Source organism: Centroberyx gerrardi, chromosome 8 (assembly GCF_048128805.1).
Source record: "Centroberyx gerrardi isolate f3 chromosome 8, fCenGer3.hap1.cur.20231027, whole genome shotgun sequence".
NCBI classification, from domain to species: Eukaryota; Metazoa; Chordata; class Actinopteri; order Beryciformes; family Berycidae; genus Centroberyx; species Centroberyx gerrardi.
The window spans coordinates 29503353-29526477 of record NC_136004.1 but is presented as its reverse complement, the minus strand read 5'-3'; the positions used below and the strand labels follow the sequence as shown (position 1 = coordinate 29526477).

At 43.3% G+C, this 23125-nt stretch overlaps 1 protein-coding gene across 2 annotated transcripts in view; it reads left to right on the top strand.

Annotated features, from left to right (window-relative positions):
• The first annotated feature begins 4705 nt into the window (after nt 1-4705).
• The window catches only part of kank1a (KN motif and ankyrin repeat domains 1a), a 29813-nt gene continuing 11393 nt past the window's right edge, over nt 4706-23125 (top strand). Inside the window, exons 1-3 of one of the 2 annotated variants that reach the window (XM_071903624.2) lie at nt 4706-4840; nt 10119-10248; nt 20223-22910. In XM_071903624.2, coding sequence (XP_071759725.2) covers nt 10212-10248; nt 20223-22910 — 2725 coding nt within the window. In that variant the 5' untranslated portion in view covers nt 4706-4840; nt 10119-10211. Of the gene's footprint in view, nt 4841-6674; nt 6723-10118; nt 10249-20222; nt 22911-23125 lie in introns of those variants that run through there. The other variant, XM_071903625.2, reaches the window with a different exon arrangement.

Genomic DNA, 23125 nt, shown 5'->3' with positions numbered 1-23125 from the left:
TTTGTGTTTATTTGAGTTAACACTGTGAGGGTGAAGCTTGTTCATGTGTGCACAATTTCAGGATGAGTGTTATTTATGAATGAAAACATGCAGTACCAGAATCTGACGTTTCTTTTAGGTACATTTTTTCCACTTTTCTACTGCCCGCATCATTTAGCGTTTGATTTGGGGGAAGTGTTTATAACCGAGCCACATGGTCCCTGGTGTTGGGCCGTCTTTTTCCCCTAGGGGGCAGTGTTGTCAGCAGAAGGAGTTGCTGTGTCTGGAGGGAAGGTAGGAGGAGAGTCGGAGAGGGTGAAGTCCTAAATCAGTGCTCAGGGGCAACTTCATCCTGTAGTGAGCCAGATAAATTGATTAATCATGTACTGTACAGTTTCTGGTGTAAAGGGCAATGTTAACTTTTGCTCTGTATTCGGCTATTTTGAGAAACAATTGGTATGAAAGGTGAAAACAGTCCTTGCATGCCTGAGGATTGATTCTAATCTAAAAGAAAGAGCTGTTGGCAATCTTTCTTAAATGTATACTTTCTTAAAAACTTCCACACTAAATGACTGCTACAGTATATGGACATTTTGAGGAACAATGACCATGAAAACAATCCTTAAATTACTGAGGACTAGTCTAATCTAAAGGATAGTTTTTTTTTCTTTGCAAACAACTTCAGTCTTGTTGCCTTTGGTGACCTGCAGCCTAATTTGAACTAATTTAACTAATAAAGGGTGAGACATGCACTCCTCTTTGGAGCTTGGCATAAACTTTTGTTGGAGCATGTCAGTAAAAGCACCTGATTGCTGTTGCCTCTTTTACTTCTGGAAAGATATCCTGAAGCATGTAGATGGAGCCTCTGCCAGAGTTTTACCCTCTGCCTCCTTTCATAGGCTGTCATCCAACAGAATAAATCATATGTCAGGACAATCAAAACCACATCTTCAAAGAACTCACGCAAACATACTCAGGAATCTCGCAGTGTGAGATCTGGCCCTGTTTTTTTTTTTTTTTCTTTAATTTTCTTTTCTGCTTTTAACTTTTCTTTGAAGCCTCGCCGCTTGTCTCGGCTGTTCAAACCCCCCCCGCCGAGCAAAGAGTGGGAATCCTGTTACAATTATCGGATTTGGTGTTGTTGTTAGCGCTGGACGGTCTGGTACCGGAGGGTCTTATGAGGGGAAAGTGAACTTCAGGAGAGCTGCTGCTGTCGAGCCAGACAAACTGTTGAACCAGATGAGGCACATTCCTAAAGCAGAGGCACAGCAGTCCAAGGCACCTTTCTAAAATGAGCTCTCCACTCCTATCTCCAAGGTTTATTAAGGGGGGAGGCTAAGGGAGACGTGTGTGTGTGTGTGTGTGTGTGGAGGTGGGGTGTTACCAGCCAATCAGCCACTAAGGACGCTTGAGTTGAGAGCAGAAGATTAGCACAAGAGAATTTTCTGAATTTTTCCCTAGACTCTAGTATGAATGCTGTATTTTCATCTTTATTCACCTTAAAATTTGATTGCTGAATACATTTCTTAGGTTATGTGTGTGTAAATGAATTCCAAGCTGAATAGTTGATGTAAGAGTCTTTTTGGTAACCACAGTACTTTTGAGCCGCCAGTGTTATTGCCTATTATAATGTCTGTTCATAAGTACGCATTTACCCTGCTGCGTGCCTAGAAATTATCCTCTAGAAGAAATTAAACACTTGACTAAATGACCCGCTTTCACCTCCTCTCACAGACATTTCAGCTTCTGAATGTATATCTTTCAGTACTACCGAGTTTACCCTAAATCTTAACCCACATTTGCTATGTATTTGAACCGCCAGCGGGTTTTGCGAAAGTACAATATATGGTAAAGACTGAGATTCATGCAGCTGTAGTGATACCGCTGCATGTGCCACACAGATGGGCCAATCCGATGCTCTGTAATTTCAAAGCCCTCGTCCCAGAAGTCATTTTATGCTCGGATACTCCTTTGCTGAAGTGAAGTCTACCCCTCACTTGAAATCACAAGGATCCACTTTCAGTGAAGGATAGACATTTGCAAATCTATTTCCAGCATCCATGCTTTATGAAAGAGATGAACGAGGGAGAAAGGGTTGGAGAGAGGAGTGAATGATGGATAGAGTCGGGCCATGGGAACGTAATGACGGGGTGCATGTGTAATTTCCTTTTTGATTTTCATGATTACAGTCTTAATTGAGTAAATGCTTGTTCTCAAATGCTACGTTCGAGTCTTGTGCACAGGGCCTGTGGGTGAACTTGAAGAAGAATAGCAGGGAGTTGAGAGTGATAGTACCAGAAATAACTTGATGTGTGATTACAGTGACTCGACTGGCTAAAGACTGACTCATCCTCTGTTTATGGATGCTTGTGGGCATCGTATGCCGACGGCCCAGATATAGCAGTTTGAGTTTGTAAGAGTCATGGTAGGCTACTTGTGAGCGAACACTCCTGATATTTGAGCACCTTAGGTCAAGATTGGGTTACGATTTCACTGTCGATTTGACGTTTTACTACTTTGATAAAAAACTGGCATGCTGGACCCATTTGTAAAGGTACAGTTTTCAACGTTTTGATGGCATGGCATTAACTTTTTGGTGTGCCCTCTTTTTATTTGTCAGTTAATATCGAACAAGTCCCCTCTTTTGGGATTAGTGCTGTCCTTAGCACTGTTTATGCACATTGACGTTTGATGGGAATGCAAAGAGTTGCTGAAGATAACTTCTGCTGTGCTGCGACAAAAGCTTCCCGTCTCGCCTGAGGTTTGGAAATCTAACTTCCAGCCACTCGAAATACACACACACACACACACACACAGCACTGGACTGAAGTGTAATTCAGGCCCGCGCTCAAGCCTCCTTCAAGACAGGCAGTTCTCTTTTCCTTCCCTGACCTTGTGGCTTCTCGAGCGAGAACGCCGCTCTCCTGACAGCGGAAGCACAACATGGAAGACAAAATCCTCTCATTCTTCTGCCTCGGCCCTTTCTTGCGGGGATAATTACGGGGGCTTTGAGGCAGGCTTTTCGAGGGGGTGAACTCAGCAGGTTCACGCAGGACATCAAAGGGATGCGAACCCGCCGGACAGCACAAGCCCGGTAGTGAATGTGAGTCTGCGGGCGTCCGGCCTCCTCACCCCGCTCCCGTCTTCTCCACAGTCGGCGCAGCAGCTTCTCCTCCAAAGCTTCAAAGGCATTTCCTAATGAGGGCCAGATGCAGAGCTGAGACGACAAGTAGCCACCGCTTGTTCGGCAATTATGCAGCTACACACACACACACACACACTCATGCACAGTCACACACGATGCTTACATGTACACATAAGCCACTTGCCTGTTCCTGTCAGTACACGACCATGCACAACGAAGTGACTGTCATAGAAAATGCTATATATAATGGTGGAGAGGGGATTTCGTCGTTGATGAAGGTGCTTATGCAGAAACATGTAGGGAAACAATAGAAAAATAAAGGCTTTTTAAACTTTTGCACGCAAAAGAAGAGTTCCTCTGCTTCGTCTCTTGCGCTGCCCACAATCTCGAGCTTGAACCCTGCTGATGCTCTGAGAAAATATTCCACTTTCTCTCGAGGCATTTTCCCTCCATTAAACCAAGAGCATAGAGCCGGGCTTTTATTGGGGAAAAAACAACTCTGTTGAATATTCAACGCAGCGGGTTTGCAACCTTTATGGCCCTCTCTAACTTTGGTACCCGTGCTGTTTACTGTTGACACACCAGTTACAAAACCTGAAGAACGGTTTGTTGTTGCACAGTAGAAAATGTGAACCGTCGCACCATATCTTGTCAAACCCTGCACTGCATCTAGGGATGCACAATTATGGTAATAATCCAGATTATTTTGCTAAATATTGTGATCAGGATTGTTAATCATGATTATTTGTCTCAGTTTCAGGAAACAAAATTATTTTATTGCACTTTTGCACCTTAACATATACGTATATTGTCGCTTTTTTCAGTGCTCTATATCTCAAAGTAGCAGCAGCAGCTAGAAAGTCGTACTGTCTTACACTCATTGTCCTTATTTACAAAATTCAAATTACTACTTTGGGGCACAGCTACAACCTGAGGGCAAACTTTTTACAAAATCTATTTGTTTGTCATAACCTGGTTTAAAACCAAAGTATCTCCAATGATCCACTTTTAGGAACTAAAACAACGTTTTCACGTTCAGACTGAGGAAAAGGATTTTCCTCTCTAACGTTGGATCTTCATTCTTTTCTGCTTTGCTCGTTTTTCCAAAGATACTCTGTGTAAGGTTTCTCTGCCTGCTTCTCCATCTTAACTTTTGTTGTGGTCACATGAGTGCACGCTGTTTATTCAAGGTTATGATTTGTCATGTTGGTGCTTGATATACCACACCAGGACATTCGGGGGAAATTGATAATATAGCATTTGAATATCGCCAAATTACATAATTGTTCATCTTGGAAATATAAAATCACAATATATGATTATCTATGATTAACTGTGCAGCCCCGACTGCACCAATGTTAGTTTGCATGTGTTTTTGTTTATATTCCTTGACCTGAGTCACGCATATCGTGTTAAATCATCTGCCGGCTCTTCTGAGCCACGGACACACGCCCCTCTGAAGGGAACCTGACCTGAGTCATTGTAAATCAGCAGACATACACCTGCAGATCCTGTCATACCACTATAGACTGGAAGCTATATGTGCGTGTTTGATTTTTATGTAACAGGTGAGGAGTAACAAAACAAGTTGTTCTGGTTTATGTCGGCTCACGACGCGGCCCTGTTTCAGCTCTTCGGTCCTGTTAGCCTCTTCAGCTCTACTGGATCCAAGCAGTCGCCGATCGTTTTGTTCTGCTCAGTATGGAGTGAATTATGGTGAGTCATAAGCTCTTCGTCTTTGTCTTTGGTCAAAAGTCTAAGATGGAAAAAGTTATTTGTAAGGCTTTGGTTTATGCCGAGGAAAGGTCATGGAGGCAGATTGGTAGTTTGGGTTGCCTTGTGTACCCTTTGAAACCAACTGTTGCTTTCTAAACTGCAGCAAACCAAGCCTTCCCACTCAAATATATCGGCTTAGCCTTTCATGACCACTTCTATGAGTGTGTGTGTGTGTGTGTGTGTGTGTGTGTGTGTGTGCGTGCACAGTGGTGGTGTCATGATACCAAAATATCTAAAAATTCAAAATACCACTACGATACCACAGCAAAGAAGAAAAACCATCAAGCAGTGTGCAACCACACTTCATTTGGACAGCTTTGTTGCAACATTTGCGCAGGGGGTTTGATGTCGGTCCAATCAACACACGATTGTTTTCATTGTTATGTGGCTAACTGTAATCCTGCTTCCCAGAAAATCACTCAGTGCCTGATATACCTGTCTTCTACCCAAACCCATCATTGGTGGTCCTCATGGAAGTTTCCTCAGCCCAGTCGAATTAAGATTTGGTGATATGGCTTTTTGCTTACCTCGTCTGTCTTCACCTTCCACTGGCAAAGGGTGAAAGGAAGTGCTGGTGTTTTGTTTGGACTGGTTAATATTTAACCATTTATGAAGCGGCTTTGCCTTGCGCACCATTGTGCGGCTCATTTGTTGTTTTCCAGCCATTAGCTGAAGGTCGGTCCAGGCTGTAGAGTGACCGGAGGTTGTTAACCCGGTTAGTTAGCCATGCGCTTCACCTGGAGGCCTAGGGAAGGGGCCGGGTCCGCCCAAACAGCCTAAAGTCCTGTTTCCTCTTATAGTACACAGATCGTTTGGCTGTCATCTGAGGAAGTCGGCTAATCTTAGCCTGGTAACCTATCCCTCTCGCTCAGAGGATTGCCGGGTGTAGGCTAGCTGTCGGGGGTTTGTGGATTCAGTCACTCTTGCTACCTGCGTACTGTGGGAGGAAGTTAGAATGAGAGATACAGGTAAGGAGCATGAGCAAACTGCTGCAATAGCCTATCGCATTGTTTGATGTAGGTTAAGCTTTGTAAGCCAGCCTAGATGGAGCAAGTCAAGAGAGAAGAGAATCTGCATCCTTGTGGTTACTGGTGATCAAAGTGTCATTTGTCTTAGGAGTGAGCATGCATCAGAAACAGCCTTGACCCGCAGCATTTCTCAGTTTAACAGGCCACAAAAATTGCTTTTTTCATTATTAATCTCACATTATCTTGACATCAAAAACATGACTAATTAGATTAAAAGTAATCCCTCAAATATTTAGTTTAGATAATAGATTCAGAAATGTAATCTCATAGGCCTCAATGTTCATTATAAATTAGGAGCTCATACAAGCCACAGTGAAGTCTTAAATAGCAAAGTTATTTACTTGCAAATGATTCCACCTAGTTTTATGAAATGTTATGCAACAGGCTGAAGACTCACTATGCATTGAAATATCGTCGATTAAACACTTTCCACCCTAGCAACGGAGTAGTGTTTAATTTTTCCCCTATTAAGTTTTCCACTGTTGATTATTTACCAAATGCCATGTCTCTGTCAAAGACTTATTCCTCAGCTTTGTCTTATCAGCCAATAGCTGAAGCTTTTCTCCTCTGCCAACTCAGTAATCATGAACTTGAGTGTATATACAAGTCGTTTGGGAAACTGAATGACTCATCATGCTGATATGAGGAGGATGATAGGATCCAATGCTTCACTCTCAAGTGCTCACTCAAATTGTGTACTGGCTTTTTCCGATGGTATATCTAAGGATTTCCTGCTCCTCCCTTCAGGTGTGCGTACTGGCAGCCCATGGAACAGGACACTTGGGAGATGCTTGGTCAGTCGAGTGTGTGTTTTTCATAGTTTCTTTGCATGGAATCGAAGAAAAGAGCTGACATCTTTTGGTCGAACTGCTTCCTTCATTCCCCAGTGGTTTACGATGTCTTTTAAAAAAATCTCAAAGTTGCATATGTGCATCGTGAGTGGGCCGGAGTAAAATATTCTCTGGTCACTTGTTTTGTTTGTGTCCCGTCTGTCAGTCGCACCTCTATAATTTACTCTCATTTCCCTTCGTCTCTCCCTGCACACTCATTATTCTACTAGATGTCAATCTTAGCAGCATCCCAGACTGATGCAACTCCGTGGATGTGAATGTGAACATATATGAATAGATAATAGGCTCCAAATTGGTACCTATAATAAGCATCGCATGTAACCAGCTCCTCAGTATTGATTAGAAACTACCAGAAACTCACAGGACTACGCAGTTAACATGTCGTCATTTTTGTTGTATTATGTTGAACTTAACCTACAAATTAAACACACCTTTTGTATGCTAAGAGGAACAGTTTTGACTAACAGAGACGTGAGTCATGACCAGTTCATTCAGTAATGTATGAATGAACAGTTGTGTTCAGATGTGTTGTTGTGGACTGGGCTCACTGGCTCTTTCACACGTCCCTTTCACCTTTTCTGTCCCACCACATCCATTTAAAGGTGCTATGGGTTTGCATTTATAAACATCAATATGTCATTGTCAGATTAATTGTGATACCTTGGTATAAATGCCATAAACAAATGAGAGCATGGTGTAGATGATTGGTAGCCTCTATCTCACACCAGTGGTATTGTTAGTGCCAGCGACCACATTTCCCATAAACCCCATTGCTCTCACAAAGAGGATGTTTCTTCCTCAGCCAAAGGTTTTCTCTGGCTTTACTGAAGAGGATAAACATGTTGGAAGACATTTTTTTCCACTCGCTCCATCATCTGTCATTGCAAGAAACTCTGAAAGCTTTTAGCTCCGTTCGCTCTGGAAGAACAGCGCCCTCTTCCTGTTTTGTGCCGTAAAGCAATCCAGAAGATTTCCTGCCAAAACAGACTCAGTGGATCATAATGTAAACTGCAGTGCAGAGGCCGCCTGGTAGAGGCTGCCAGTCTTCTTGGCAGTGGTGTCGTTTGTTTACGGTAATTATGCGAATGTCTCAAAATTAATGTAATGATTTATTGATGTTAAAATGCTACACATACCTTTTTTATAATGTGAGGAGAGCAGCTGAGACGTGTCGGCACTTCAGACTTTTGAGAAGTAGGTCTAGACCTATTTGGAGGTTGGAACAGTCTCAGCCAGCTCTCTAATGAAAGGCTTGGATCTGTCTCCATATCAGAGCTATAATCGGTCCTGGTAGTGGTGACGGACAGTTAGGATTTAGATGCAACATACTGATGACATCGCTGCACTGCTTTTTTTGGTTGTGTACTGTAAACAACTTGTATCAGTTGAGATAACTTCTTGCTCTTCGGTGGCATGACTGATGCGTGTTTCCTCTGAGGAATTACGTGTGCTGGAGATCAGAGGAATTTCCACTCTTGGGGCCCAGTGAGAGTTTGCTTGCAATGAAGCTGCTGACAGAGCGACCTTTTGAATATTGCCTTTGACTCGTCATGCGGTCTCAGCTCCCATGTGGGTCAAGTGGCTCAGAGGAGAACTGCTGATCTGGAGTCAGTTGGGCGATAATTCAATATTATCGTTTATCGTCTTTCAGTGGATTTTTGGATATCGTGACACATAATTAACAAAATTTAACAACATTGTTTTGTTGTTCGATGGGATGAACATTTGATTATTTAACATGTTATTTTGCATACGTGGGACATATCGTGATATATCGATATAAAGAAAGACCATAATGGCAAAGGTTCCCAAATGTTCTCAAAGTCAAGAATCCCCCAAACAGATCTGCATTTCGGCGACAGACCGCTGTTTGATAAGATTTTATGACATCATAAGAATCACATACTCGTTGATATTATAGGTGATGCATAATCAAAGTAGTCATTCTTCTACCTGCTTTCATTATACTGACTTTTAGTGAATTAAATAGCAGTGATAGTGAATTTGAAGTATCTTTAATTTTGCTAATTTTGCCCTCTTGAGGACCTCTAGAGGGCCCTGAACCCCTCTTTGGAAACCAGCGATCAAGAGGACACTGGTCACTGATCCTAGGTCAGTACTGGTAAACAAGGGTCTAGGTCTTCAGAGTGTATAAATAAATAGTCCTGTGTGTATCTGCTTCATGGAACCAGCCAGACCCAGCCAACCTTGTCTGCATCTTCACTCCTCCAGATGCCCGTTTTCAAACTCCCCTCTCTGAGGCCCATGAAGCTCACTCTTGTTTTTTTTTTTTCCATGTTGGCTCCTTTTTATAAGAGAAGAGAATAGCTCTTTTGTGCCTGCTCATAATGTATCCATTGATAATGACCAAGCAAGTGCACACAGGACCTCTATGCTCATAAATGTCAGATGCAAGCACACCTGTGAAAAAGCGGGGGTCAGCGCTGTCGATCGCTTCAAGTGGGCTTCATGTTTTTAAAGAGAAAGGCCTTTGTGTTGTGGACTCGTCTGAAACAAAGAGCTTTCATTGACTTGGTCAAAGTTGAGAGAACTTATTTTTATGTTCTTGTTTACGCTCCCAGATGTGTCCTCGTCCTGAATCTCCATCCAAACAAACACTATGTTCTGTCAGCAGGTTGTATTTTCATGTAGCTGTGAAGACTTTAAGGCCAAATCAAAGCATTGAAGCGGGATGTTATTTTACAGCCAAAATGACACTGCAGGCATGTTTTCATTTTTAATTTGATTGACAGGGCTGTTGATATGAAAATTGACGGTATGCCACAGCGAAGCCTGAATTTAGAATGTATTTTCAACTAGGCTTGGGCCAATGTGCGATAATATTGAATATCGTGATATTTTGCGAATATCACAATGTTCTCTGTGATATCGTGTAAAAAAGAAAAATCATAGTTTTAGTGAAAAATTTGTCATTTTATTTCAAATGGGTTCCCTTTTCCACAATCAGCCTATTTTCCTGGAAATAGCAGGAATTGGCAAATTACACCAAATGGCCGTTGTTTTTGCTTGAATAGTAAGATCAAATTTCTAGGCTATAAATAATAACAGAATGAAATAAAAACTGAAAAAACCCAGAAAAAAACAAATATCACAATATTAAATCGCAATATTAAATTTTGGCTATCGACCAAGCGTATTTTAGAGTTGAATATGCAGATATTTGTATTGTTGTTTAACATAAAAATAGAGCTTTATGTTGGGATTACAGTGGGACGAGATATTTACAGAACCCTCTCAGATGAACATCTTACCTGTTTGCATGTGACTCTGATGATTTAACTGTTTGTGAGTAAATGTCTCCGTTGTGTTCTGTCTCAGGTTGCAGGTTGCATGGTAAGCTGGACTTGATGCATGGCAGTTGCATGACCCCAGTAGGTCTTGTTGTGGGACTGAGAGCACACAGCTGCAGCCATGGCTCAAACCATGCACGTCAATGGCAATGGCCCAGGTAACCAAACCCCTTTCTCCATTCATATGCTTTGGTATTTCATCATGCTACATTTCATTTTTTGTTTAAATTTTGTGTTAAGATTGTGCTTTTATTTGTGGTGAGGCAGCATGTTGTATATATTTATCGTTTTTTGTGAAATTGATATTCCTCTATCTGTCTCATACATGGTTATGAGTGGGGAGCGTTTGGTTGATAGTTTGTTTACCAGGCTGAGTCATGGTCCTGATGGAGTTAATGGGATGGGTTAGGGTTAGAGGCAGTCAAATCAAGATGATAAAATGAGTTTCCTTCCCATATCTTTAGTATTTATCCTTATCCTTAGTATTTATTTTGGTTTTTATTTTACGGTTGTCCTAGTATTGATTTGAATGTTGCTCTTCTCCACCTCTGTCCTCCTCTGCTCTCTTCTTCTCTTAATTTAATTCCTGTTTCACACTGTTCCATTGCTTTTTTTTTTTAAATTAATTTGAGTATTCTGCTTTTATTTTGACTGCCAAAAGCACTTTTTGAACCCTGTTTTTAAAGATACTATATTACTATTATTACACTGTTGGTAAATACGTACCAGTACATGTCAAATGATTCCTGGCTGTCCCAGGAATAATATGTGCTCGTCCCGGCTAAATAAAACCTAGCTGGATGGGGATACAATGGGGCCTAATGTGGATCAGGTATCCAGTTTCAGGCTTGTGTCAGGCACGTATATTTAGCTGGTCAAATCCTGCATCACTTCGATTTTTGCCTCCTGACACCAGGGATGAAGCCTGTCCAATAACCTAGCATTAAAGAATGTAGAAATAGAAAATGATATGCAAGTCTTTATTGTTACCAAGCATAATTCAGCAAGTTTACAGGCATTGAAATGTGACTTTAGACGGCTGTCCACATTACTCTTAACTTGGGACAAAAATAATAAGACATGATAATAAATTTGTATAGTAGAAATGTTTTTTTCTATATCACATAAATCCTCTTGCGACCCCCCCCAAATCATCCCACGACTCCCTGGGGGGTCCCGACCCCCAGGTTGAGCATCACTGATCTAAATGACAATATCATGCCAACTTTTCACGAACCAGAAGTTGGCTAGATTTCGTACAATAAAGATTTTAAATAGAGCTTTACAGCACCTTTTAAACCAGGCTGTGTATATTTGTTCACATAGGCGTCTCATGGCCTTTAATGGCAAACGGACATCACACATACTTGAAGGAATGTTAAACATGAGTTTATGGAGGACAAGCCAAGCCATAGTCTTCCTAACGAGCCATTTGGCAGCTCCAGCCCAAAAGGAATACCTTTGCAAGTCAAAACAGATGTCCAGTGTAGCTTTCAAAAGACTTTCAGTTGTTGTCCAAATGAAGTAGCTGTTTTATACGTTATTTCTCCTCCTCCCTTCCCCCTGAAACACACTGAGGTTGTGTGTGTGTGCACATGCTGGATGTGCACATATAGGGAAGATCTCCACACTTTAGTGCGAAATAAACCCTGTCAGCCGAGGCAGAGCGAGCACAGAGCGCACACCTGCAGACGGCTCGCATTCCTGGCCAGGCAAACAGGAGAGAAAGTGAAGCTTCTTACTTCCAAATCCCTGGAGGAATGCACAGCATGCATGACAGATGCTTTCAGGACACTTATGGGCTGTGTTTAGTGTGAGCCTGCCTCCGCCATTGATGAGACTCTGAGACATTTGGTGCCAAGACAGTCTCTCTGAGTTCTTGTCAAGAGAAATGCACAGATTCACTTCAAAGGCTGGGCAGATTTAACCCAGGAGTGTGTTTTATTGTCTCTTTTTAGAGATGGTGAATTCACCCCAGATAGCTGAGCTAACACAGCTGACCCCTTACAGCAGAAAATAGTAAAAATAACTACAGTGTGGTGTTGGCGATCATCATGCCAACGTGGTCACTGCTGCACCAAAAGAATTTTACAAAGACAATAATACTTATGCTATAATGTAAGGATGCTGGATGCTCCAGTAGATAGGCCACTACTCAAAATCTGCTGATATTCACTCTATAGATTTCTGATCGTTTAGGTGGCCGATTTAGAGAAGCCGATTTGTTGATACAAACTAATGTGACACACATTTTTGTGAATGAGAGATGTCAGTTTTGCAGCAAAAATGTCACCGCCACTCTGTGGGTTTTTGTAGTCTCCGAAAAATGACAATGAAAACATTGTCTGAAATTTGTGTGCAATAGACGTCCCTTGTATCTGTAGTTCTTCACAATGAGGAATATGGAGAGTATAAGAAGGTAGAAAAACAAGATGTACTTCTCTCACCCAGTCTTCAATTAAGGAAACTTTTAAAAGATACAAACCATGCAGCAAGGAGAGCATGGAAGATGAAGTGATGATGGGAAAGAGGCCTTGATAACCAGCCACTTTCTGTTTTGGAGGATGAGGAATTTTTACAAAGACAGTAATAATTCTGCTATAATTCATCATCAATTGCATTGTAATCTAGCTGCAGGATAACAGCCGGTAATATCTGCTTTAAAGGGGCGTGCGCACACAGCAGACCCATTGTGCAGATTTTATATTTGTGAAGAGCAGCACGTGCCATTTCTATTTCATCTTGTACTGATTAGACTATTGCCTCTTTTTTTTTATATCCAGTGTGTGCAGTAAACCTCTCTCAGATTAAACAACTGCCAAAATTCATGTGGGAGGCCATATTGCATTGAGAAGCAAGGCATCAGGAAATCATGCAAACACAATTTTAAACCTCGGCTGATTCCAATTTTCACTTCATTTCACCACAGGACTGTTTTTGCCGTGAGTCAGGCCATATTCCTGAAGCACCCTGCCAAAAGTGGTTCTCAAAGCACGCTCTTTATTTTCACTTGCCAGTTCGTTTTAGCAAGACTACTTTAAGGGCCAGTGCACTCTCAAAATGGTGTTGCACTGACTTGATATTGATCAGTATGTCGATGTAAACCGTGATGTGTGCGTATTCGCAGGAAAATTGCAGAATGGATCTGGGTTCTTGCATGGTGCTGCCCACTGGGCCTGGCAGTGAACAGTGTTTTGGTTTTAGTTTTCTGAGTACACGCAGTCTAGTTCAGTCATTCTCAACCTTTTTCATATCAAGGACCCCGGATTTAGATGAGATTTTGTCTCTCTGACCCAAATCTGAGAATATTTTATTGTTAGATCTGATTTTGTCCAGAATTCCATGTATTGTAGGTAGAGAGATAACAGTGAAACTATGATCAAAACAGTCCTTCTTCTGCATTCTCTAATTGTGGTAACTTCTTGCAAATGAAATAATGATGAAGTTTAACAACTTATCAATTTGCTGAGGACCCCCTGGAACCCCCTCAAGGACCTCAGATGGTCCCCAGACCCCATGTTGAGAACCACTGGTCTAGTTCATGGATTTATTTGTGACTTCACCTACAGCAGTTCCAGCTGTTATGAGCCCTGCCCCCCCCGAAAAAAGGCATTGCACATTGGCTTGGCATCACAACACCTAAACAGTGTTTTTTGGGGGGTTTTTTTTGGTTGTCTAAAATAAAACAGCTTGCAGAGGCTGAGTCAGGCTCCAGTGCGGACCGGAGTGGCCTTGGTTTTGAGTCCAGAACCGGCCGGGAGCGTTCAGTCGAGCCAAGGAGCAGCATGGCGGGCGGGGGGGGAGTAATTCAAATCCACTGAAGTAGTGTTGTTTCCCCAGCAGGGACCGACCCAGCTACAACTTAAAATACCCCATGGCACTGTTGTCTTATTATGCCCGATGAGCCGCTTTCCTATTGTGTCTGTGTTTATGTAAGAGCTGTGTGGACGTACGAGTGCGTGCCAAGGGGGCAGGGCAGCGCCTCTCTTTATACTAAATGGAATAATTGTTCTTCTTTATTCTCTTGTCCTGATTGGACTGGATTCTCAGTATCTCGGTGGAACAAAAGATACCGATGATGTTGGTCAGTTGAAATGTAGACCACAGTGCATTAATTAGGTCATTGTCAGGGTTTAAAAGGTCCCATCTGTAGTCAGACTACGCTTTTTGTTTGTAGGTAGTTTAAGGATATAATAGAAATTGTTTTAGACTTGTATTCTCGATTATCTCCGTCAAAACCAGTTTAAGGGGCTTACAAAAGCTGCTGATGCTTTTATAAGCCCTTCTTCGATCTCTGCTGAAATGTTTTGTACATTTTCAAGTCAGAATTAATACTGTGATAGGCAACTTTTTTCGCCTTGAGGCAGGAAGTGTATTGTTAGTCCTGTATCCTGTGGCGGAGGTAACTGGCATCCGTAAAGCCTCCGCTGGTGTTGAAGAAACAGATGGCGAATGCAGCCAATCAGCAATTAAAAAAAATAGAAATATAAAATAAAGCAGCGCTGATGTTCACTGTGTTTTTGAATGGGTCTTGTCTGCTGCAAGTTTAGCTTCACCGTACTTCCGTTTCTTAGTGATTTTTATGCCGTTATTGTTGTTGTTGTTGTTGTTGTTGTTATGACTTCCTTGTGCATGATAGCCCCGCCCCAGCTCCCCACTGGCCCCGCCCACAGGAGATGGTATACGCCCCAAAACATCCCCATATTGTGAAAAGCCAATTTCAAGCAAACTGGGGAATCCAGGCTTATACACACAGGATCACAGACAGACACAGACTGATAATATTAGCCTAATGTCCTATTTATGTATTGTTACTTTAATAGGAAAACATCAGATTTAAAGGCAATAAAGAATGAGCAGCCAACACAGGAATATTCCGATCATATATTTCTAATAATTCTAACTCACTAAAATGTGGCATTACCAAGATCTGCTGTTTACCTACAAGAGCAAGGGCAGCACTGTTGAATCAACTGAATTGGCCTACAGTACAGTTGACAGTAAATGTCTGTTTTTATTTGCCACTGTTCCTCACAGACATTGCAAAGAGTTTTCACAACACTGAGCATGCCTGATTGTTTTGCCTTGCCATCGGTGAGAATGAAGTGAAATGGACAAAGCTTTTCATACCTCACCTCCTGCCTTACTGTTTGCAGAGGAAGCCCAAACATTTCCTTGAGTCTGCGTCATCATGTACAGAGTGAAGCTGTTGAATTTGGCAGGAGCCTCGGCCCTCTGGCACCGGCTTGCGAGTTGCTAGAAAAATCGAATACATTACGGTTGGCACCTTTCTGCTCTATCTGTCCCGCCTGTGTTTCCCCTCGCTGCCATGAAATGTGCAGGAAAGTGCAGCGTTACTGCAGTTATTGTTCCGTCTTGTTTCCTGGGTTTTTATGAGGACGGATGTGTCTCGAGATGAAGCGGTATGAAGCGTTGATCAAACGTTGGCTGAAGGTTTGTTGTGACTAATTAGGCGTATAGCGCTCACAGGCAGGGTCAGGAAATACCAGGCTGACTGTATGAGAAAAAGACCTGTTTGTGTTGGGGTGGGGGTGTGTGTGTGTGTGTGTGGGTGTGTGGGTGTGTGTGTGTGTGTGTGTTCTGGGCACCACACAGTACCACCTCCTAAGCACTTGCATCAGTCTTGCTTTGCTCTCACTCAGCGTCATGCACCAAGTGTGAGTACAATACAGGATTATTAGACCTTACAGCTGCATATTAGACTATTAGACACTATACTGTGTATATATATATCAGTCACTGTCTTTAGAATGAGTCGGTAGAGCTTTAGGGAAATGTTGATATGCTTTCTGAGAACTATAGTGCAGTTTCATGCTGTTTTGTATCAGAGTGAAGTGCTCATTTTGTTGAGCAGGATTGTTTTGCTTGATTCATTTCATGTGGAGACAGTAGAATATTGTGGCATATATGTATATATCTATGGTACATCTATCAATTGGTCATGTATGTGATATGGCATGTATGTACGTTGTATGTGAGGAAGTAAGTACACACATCATGGTTGGTGTTTCTGAGCCAAAGTGGTAATGCCAAAGTGATTTGAAAGGCTTACCTGTATGTGACAGAAACTATTGATGTCCTCATGTTTAATGCACTAAAAGTAGTTTAATGTTCCAAAAGGTATTATTGAATTAATGGATTAGTTATTGAAAACCAAGAGATTGTTTTGCTCTGGTGTTGCTGTCGATGATCTGCAACTGGGAAACGGTGCTGCATATTTAGACTAGTACTTTATTCTGCCTCTGAGGGCACTGTGGATGTTAAAAGGGTTTTGTCAGCTCTAAATTTAAACTTTTACAAAGCCAATGCAAAATAAGCCAAGCCCCGCTTGTGTATTTTTCCTCACAGATTTAACAGCAAGGCCTAACATGGCCATCTGTGTGTTATTTTCAGAGTAAACACAGGGAGGATTCCTGGGTTCTAAGTAACTAATGGGCTTCGTAGAAAAATTGAGTTGGTGCAACATTTTGAGCAAGTTAATAATAGCGCCATAAAATATGCCCTCATAATAAAGACCAAAAAAAAGCAAACAAAATGTCACGTATTTATTGCACAAATATGGGAAAGGCAGAGAATGCCCGAGGAGCAAAATTTTTTTTTTTTTTTAATATATGTTTATTGATTTTTGATTCAGCAAAGCAACACACATCAACAAAAACAATTAAAAGAGAGACAAAGTCAAAACAAAACAAAACATCTCGGCTCACAGACGTCCATCCAATACTTGATATATTTAAAGGAATTTTATGCACAGCACATGTCTTCTGTTAAAATGGAAATAGCTTAAACATGTGTGACCCACTGGTGTCACATGAGTACGTGTTGAGTAATGGGTTGGTGAAGTAAAGTGTGAAAGATTCTACTGTGCCTCCTTCAAATATCGATGTATTTGACTTGGTTTTAAACATTTCACCCTGCGTTCAGTCAGCACAGTGACAGGCTGCTCTAAACTCAGCATGTGAACGACATGTGAGTGGCGTTTGGAAACATTTGAGTATTTCTTTTACTGCTACATTTCCTTGACGACCGCTTTTACAATTTATACAAAAAGTGTTTGGTGGAATAGATCTACAGCTAATGTTCGATAATTAGGCTTAAATATTCCAATATCCCAGCTGAGAAAACTGGAGCAGCGGGGTTGGAAAGCTGTGTGCCAAGATCTGAACTCTATTTTGAGTTGTTGACTTGGCACTTACGTAATGTTTAGTGCGGTAATTAAAACTCTTCTCAGTTGGCCAATTCCCTCAGCTCTTGTGGACCAATAAAGACAATTGTTTTCAGATTTTTGCATTGTTTTCCAATGACTTTAACTCTTCCCTGCTCTTTAGACATGAAAACTTAGTCTAAGTCTTAGTCTTAGTCCACTCTTAAGTGTGTTAAGATGTTAGTGAAGCTATCCATGCTAGTGCTGCTTATCTGGGAAAATTTGCCTGGTAAATTTTGAAGATATGAAAAGGGTATCCAACCTATATTTAGGCCAGATGCTGGATAAGAGTCATGATGAAAGACCTTAGGGTTGAAAAGTTGCATTAAAGAAAGTATTAAGAAAGGAGCTCTAATCCAGTTTTCGGATAATCCTTTTTGAACCAAATTTTGAAGATGTCACTTTATCAACTGGTTTCTCATTTGCCGGTTTAGCTAATATTTTCTTATCAGGCAGAGATGATTATAGATATAAACGTAATCTAGACTGTGGTCCACTTTAAGGCTCCTAACATGGTGAGGTTACTCATGCTTGTGCTGCTTGCCTGGGAAAATTTGAGGATATCAACTTTATCAACTAATGTGTCATTTTCTGGTTTGGCTGCCACTTTCATATTGGGCACAGACGATTGTTCTTCTTGTTTTGACAGCCATAGAAAGAGCCATTGACCATTCTTTAATTGGAAAAAAAAGGCTGCAGAACAATGTGCTGCCTCACAGTACTGTGGGAGAGTTGTGTAATCCCTGTCAAATTGACAATGTAACAGCTGTTGATAATTGGAGCAGCTCTCGGGCTCTTGTCCGTGTCGCTATTGGCTCCCTGTCACTGGAGCGTGACCTCTTCAGTTGTCCCGCACTGATGAGGTCATCGCTCAGCTGTTCGGGGTCTCTGTGCCCCGGTACCAAAGGGCTGCCTGTCACTCCCCTATGACATGGCTGGTAACTCATGCCAAGGGAGTCCTCAGCCCCAGACAGCACAAGACCGTGACTGTGCTGGAGTACAGAGAATATTTATATCAGAAGAAACAGGATGTGCTTTTCCAGGTCGGTACAAGCTGCAGTAGGGCACACACACACACACACACAGTATGGGCTTTGTCTCGAACACACACTTGGTTGAAACCTTAATACACAATTCACATGGTCTCGATTATAAATAATAAAGTACAACAGCATTAAGAGTTTAATTAAACGTGAACTGGCCTAAACACAAAGTTGGTATATGTTGAGTGCAAGTTGCAATAAACTGTTAATAAGTAACTTATTTGCTGACACTACCTAGTGCAAGGTGAACCTAGTGTTTTAACAGTAAATCAAAGTTTAAAGGTTTGACTTCCACAGGTTTGCACTACAGTAGCTTAGCTGTGTATCTCAAGAACACAGGCTGTTATTGTCATGAATTCAGCTACCCTACACTGAATAACAGGACTCTTATTTGGGTAGGGAAGCGCCCGGCTGAAAGCTACACGGGATTGGAGGAGGCAGCCGGCCAATGGTGCGCCTGAGCAGTGCTTCGCTAAGTTTACACCAATAGTGGAATTTTTTCCCCTTATGGAGTGAGGATTGAGAAAGAGTGCACAGAGTGAGGAGACACAGCAGTTTTCTAGCCCTTGCAGCCTGTTCCCATTACATCCCGTCCTCCAACACTGTGAGCAGAGAAGGGGTAAAGGAAAAAAGTAAAATGGAGAGAGCTGTTTGACTGAGGTAAGTGAAGCTTGAACAACAAGGCAGTGAGGTTTTAGCAGCAGGCTTAGCCTTGTAATGCCCTCCTCTGTTTTAACTGAATGGAAGGGATTGACGGGAGAGGTCGCTGGAACTGGGTGCGCTGGGAAGTAAGAGCACGGCTGTTTATTTCAAGCCCGTGTTTGCTTTAGTCGGTAAGAGTTCCGCGCATACCAAGAACAAGGCGCTGTATTTAGCCAACACAGTGTGAACGTATAGTCTCCTAATGGCCTGGAGAGCCGGTTTGCTCTACAGAAGCAGATCTCTCTCCTCTCTGACGGAGGGCATTTTTCAACTGTATGTGTGGAATTTGGACTTTGATATAAGCAGCTTTGATTGATCTGCCTAAAGTGTTTCAACTCAAGAATTCATTCTAGCTTGCTTTTTTTCTGTCTGCAACAGGTAATTTGTATGTTCAGAATTTCATGGTTGGGCAATTGTTTTTATCTTTGTGACAGAGTAACTAGTTAAGTAAATGTTGTCATGTGGATGGATTTTGGACTAGAAAATATTGACATGGTGTGTTTTCTTCATCTCCTTGACCCCTTTGGCTCTGTCTTATCCATGTTCTGTAAACAAAAGGGGTATGCAGGTTGGAAGTCTGTCTGTCTGTCACAAGCCCCACACATTGACATTTAGATTGTACAAATCATACCAGGCCAGTGTCTGAACATTTAAATATACTTTTTCTCCTGCCAATTTTTTTTTTTTTTTACTTTTTGTGGACTGCACATTTGTCAGGATATCGCTGGCCCACTGCATTCTCACATAGTTTTAGGTTGACTTGAACCACCCCTTGCCAGAATGATTACCGCTCATGCTTTTCCAGCAGAGATGTGAAAAACTTGAATCATGTTTGTACTTGCACTGGCAAATTAGAGTGATTGTCTGCTGCCGAGGAAACACTTAACGCTTAGTTTGAGTGTCAGGTTAAATTGTTTTAGGGACTGGAAAATAAACCTTTGTTCAGCTGTCAGTATTTTGTGTATGTCTTATTTTTGTTTAAACTTTAAACTAGAATTCAACAGGATACACTTAAACTTTTTGTTACATTTCTAGACATGACATCAATTCAAACTATTATGTAGCAAAAACGCTGAAATCCGATGATTGTTGAATGGAATTTTGAATGGAATGTTAAATGGAATTCTTTCCTAATGTTATGCTCTCTTGGTTTCTTCTGCAGAGAGAGGACAGAGATGCCCAAGCACAGGGGATGAGAAGGATTCTGTGGCCCCCTACTATGTTGAAACCCCCTACGGTTATCAGCTAGACCTGGACTTCCTCAAGTATGTGGATGACATTGAGAGGGGCAACACCATTAAGAAGCTGAGTATCCAGAGGAAGCCCAAAGTGGCCAGACCCTTGGCGGTGCCTCGGGGCAGCACTGGCGGGGGCAGCACTCAGGCTGAATGGACCTCCACAGACTCCCTGTCCTCCTCCAACAGCGACGACAACAAGCAGTCCCCAGTGTTCTTCACCTCCAGGCCCCAGGTCGCTCCACCGCTCACCCCCACACTAACCCCCACCCTGAGCAGGGCAGCCGCAGCCTATGAGCCCCCACTGCAACAATCCTACCTGAGCATCTCAGAGCCCAAGCAGCTCCTGCCACCCCCTTCGCCTAGGGTTGTCCCTCGTCACAACCCCCAAGTGGAGAAGACCCTAATGGAGACCCGTCGTCGACTCGAACAGGAGCGACTGCTAATGCAGCCCCTCAGTGAGCCCCCCGCCCCCCGCCGTCGACTTGCCAGCTTCGGCGGCATGGGCTCCAGCAGCTCCCTGTCCTCCTTCTCAGGCTCCATGGCCCCTAGCCAGATCTCCCCCGGTACCCATCAACCTTTGCCCATTAATGGCCACCTCCCCAATGGAGAGTATAACCCCTACTACCCCCCTTCCATAGGCAGCTCCATCCGCCACAGTCCCATGAGCTCTGGCATGACCACCCCGGTGACTAATGTCAGCCCACTGCACCTGCAACATATCCGGGAGCAGATGGTGGTGGCCCTCAAGAGGTTGAAAGAGCTAGAGGAGCAGGCGAAAACCATTCCCATCTTACAGGTCAAGATTGCAGTTCTGCAGGAAGAGAAAAGACAACTGGCTGCTCAGTCCAAGAATCAGGGCCCTTCTGGTGGCTTCCGCAAGCGCTCTTACAGTGTAGGCAGTGCTGACCAGTTGGAGAGCCCAGGCCCCATCCAGAAGGAAACGGAGCTGCACATTGTGGAGCCTGAAGCCCAGGAACAGAACGCTCAGCGGTTGGAGGAGTTCAGGCGCCTGGCCGCTGAGGTCCAAGCTCTAGAGAAGACAACCCAGGACAATAATGGAGTTGAAATTCGGCAAATCCAACCCACCCACACGCAAAATGAGGCTCACCAAAAGTCCATTGGTGTTGGTACTGATGAAAATATGAACAACCTTACTGTCACTCAGATGAAGTTGACAAAAGAACATTGTTTCCGCGATGCAGGAGTTGTGACAGAGCGGCAAGAAACACGCAGCGCTGCGGTTGGCGTGACCGAGGCCATGCTGGGCATGACCAGTGAAGCTGAGAAAGAGATTGAGCTCCAGCAGCAGACCATCGAAGCACTGAAGGAGAAAATCTACCGCTTGGAGGTGCAGCTGAAAGAAACCACTCACCAGATGGAGATGGGCAAGCTAAAACTGGAGCTCCAAGCAGCTGGTGGGTCAAACAAGAAAAAAGCAGACAAAGGTTCAATGGCCAGGCCAGAGATGTACAGTGCCTGTGTGGAGGCCAAAGTCCAGACACAGAGCCAGGGAGTGGGTAATCACCTGGAGTTCAGTCATGCTAGCACGGCTAAGACTTTACACACCCACACCATAGGAGTGTCTTGTCAACCCAGTGTGCAAAGTATTGCCGTAGGCCCAGAGGTGCCCATGGAGCGATGGGTAGTGCGTGAGAGAGTGGAGGTGAATGACCAGTGTGTAGGGAGACAGGTGGAGATGTGCCACCAGAGTGTAGGTGTGGAGCTGAACGTTTGTGAGGTGGGAGTTAACACAGAGGAATCGGTGGATAGCTTGGCCCTTTGCAAACCCATGACCGAGTTGAGCAAGGAGTCGAGATCAATTGGCTGTGGGGAATGTTCAGTGGATGTGATAATTAGCCCTATCAAGCAGCTGGTGTCTCAAGGAACTAACCCAGATTTGGTTATCAAAGTGGACTCTGGTGTCATGGTTGCTCCTGAGTCAGCATCTCAACAAACCAATACTGAGACGGAAGCTGTGAGCAAGGCCACCAATACAGAAACCGCTGTCCTGACTGACTCTTGCACAAACACCGTATTGATCACTTGTGACAAACATACCAGCACGGCTGTGACCGAAACTAGGACAGTTGCCGCCGGGGAAGGACTTGTCAAAGACGTTCATGCAACAGCGAAGATGCGTTCTGTTGCTGTGGGAACCACCACAGATGTGGAGTCATTCCTAGGCAAATCAACCTCTACTAAAACCAAAGATTGCGGGGTGGGACCAGTTAGCATTCACGAGAACTTCTTGGTCGGCTTAAAAACCAGGAACATAGCCTGTGGCCCCTCCCAGCCAGCCGAATCTGTCACAAGCAGCAGCAAGGAGACTTTGGAGAGTAGGACTGAGGCTGCGCCGCTGCAAGCACAGGCCCAGGGGGGCGTGGGACTGGACCACTACATCGAGAGGGTGCAGAAGCTGTTGCAGGAGCAGCAAATGCTACTAGCAGAGAACTACACTGAGCTTGCGGATGCCTTCGGCCAGCCCCAATCCCAGTTTGGTTCCATCAACAGTCAGCTGGTCAACACCCTCTCCTCTATCAACACAGTCATGAAGTACGGAAGCGTTGAGGACATCCTGAAGCTGCAACCAGACTCGGTAGCCTCAAACAAAGGTGAGGGTTAACCACTTCCAGTGCTGAGGATGCTGATGATTGCACACACTTGGTAGCAAGATTCAAAATAATGGCATTCCTCCTCCTCCACAAATTTTGCAATAACACACGTGGTTTCCTAGTGATGAATTGCTAAGAAACATGCAAGGCAATTTTAGCATAGCTCCAAGGGCAGACAACAGAAAATGTGCGCACACACACACACACACACACAC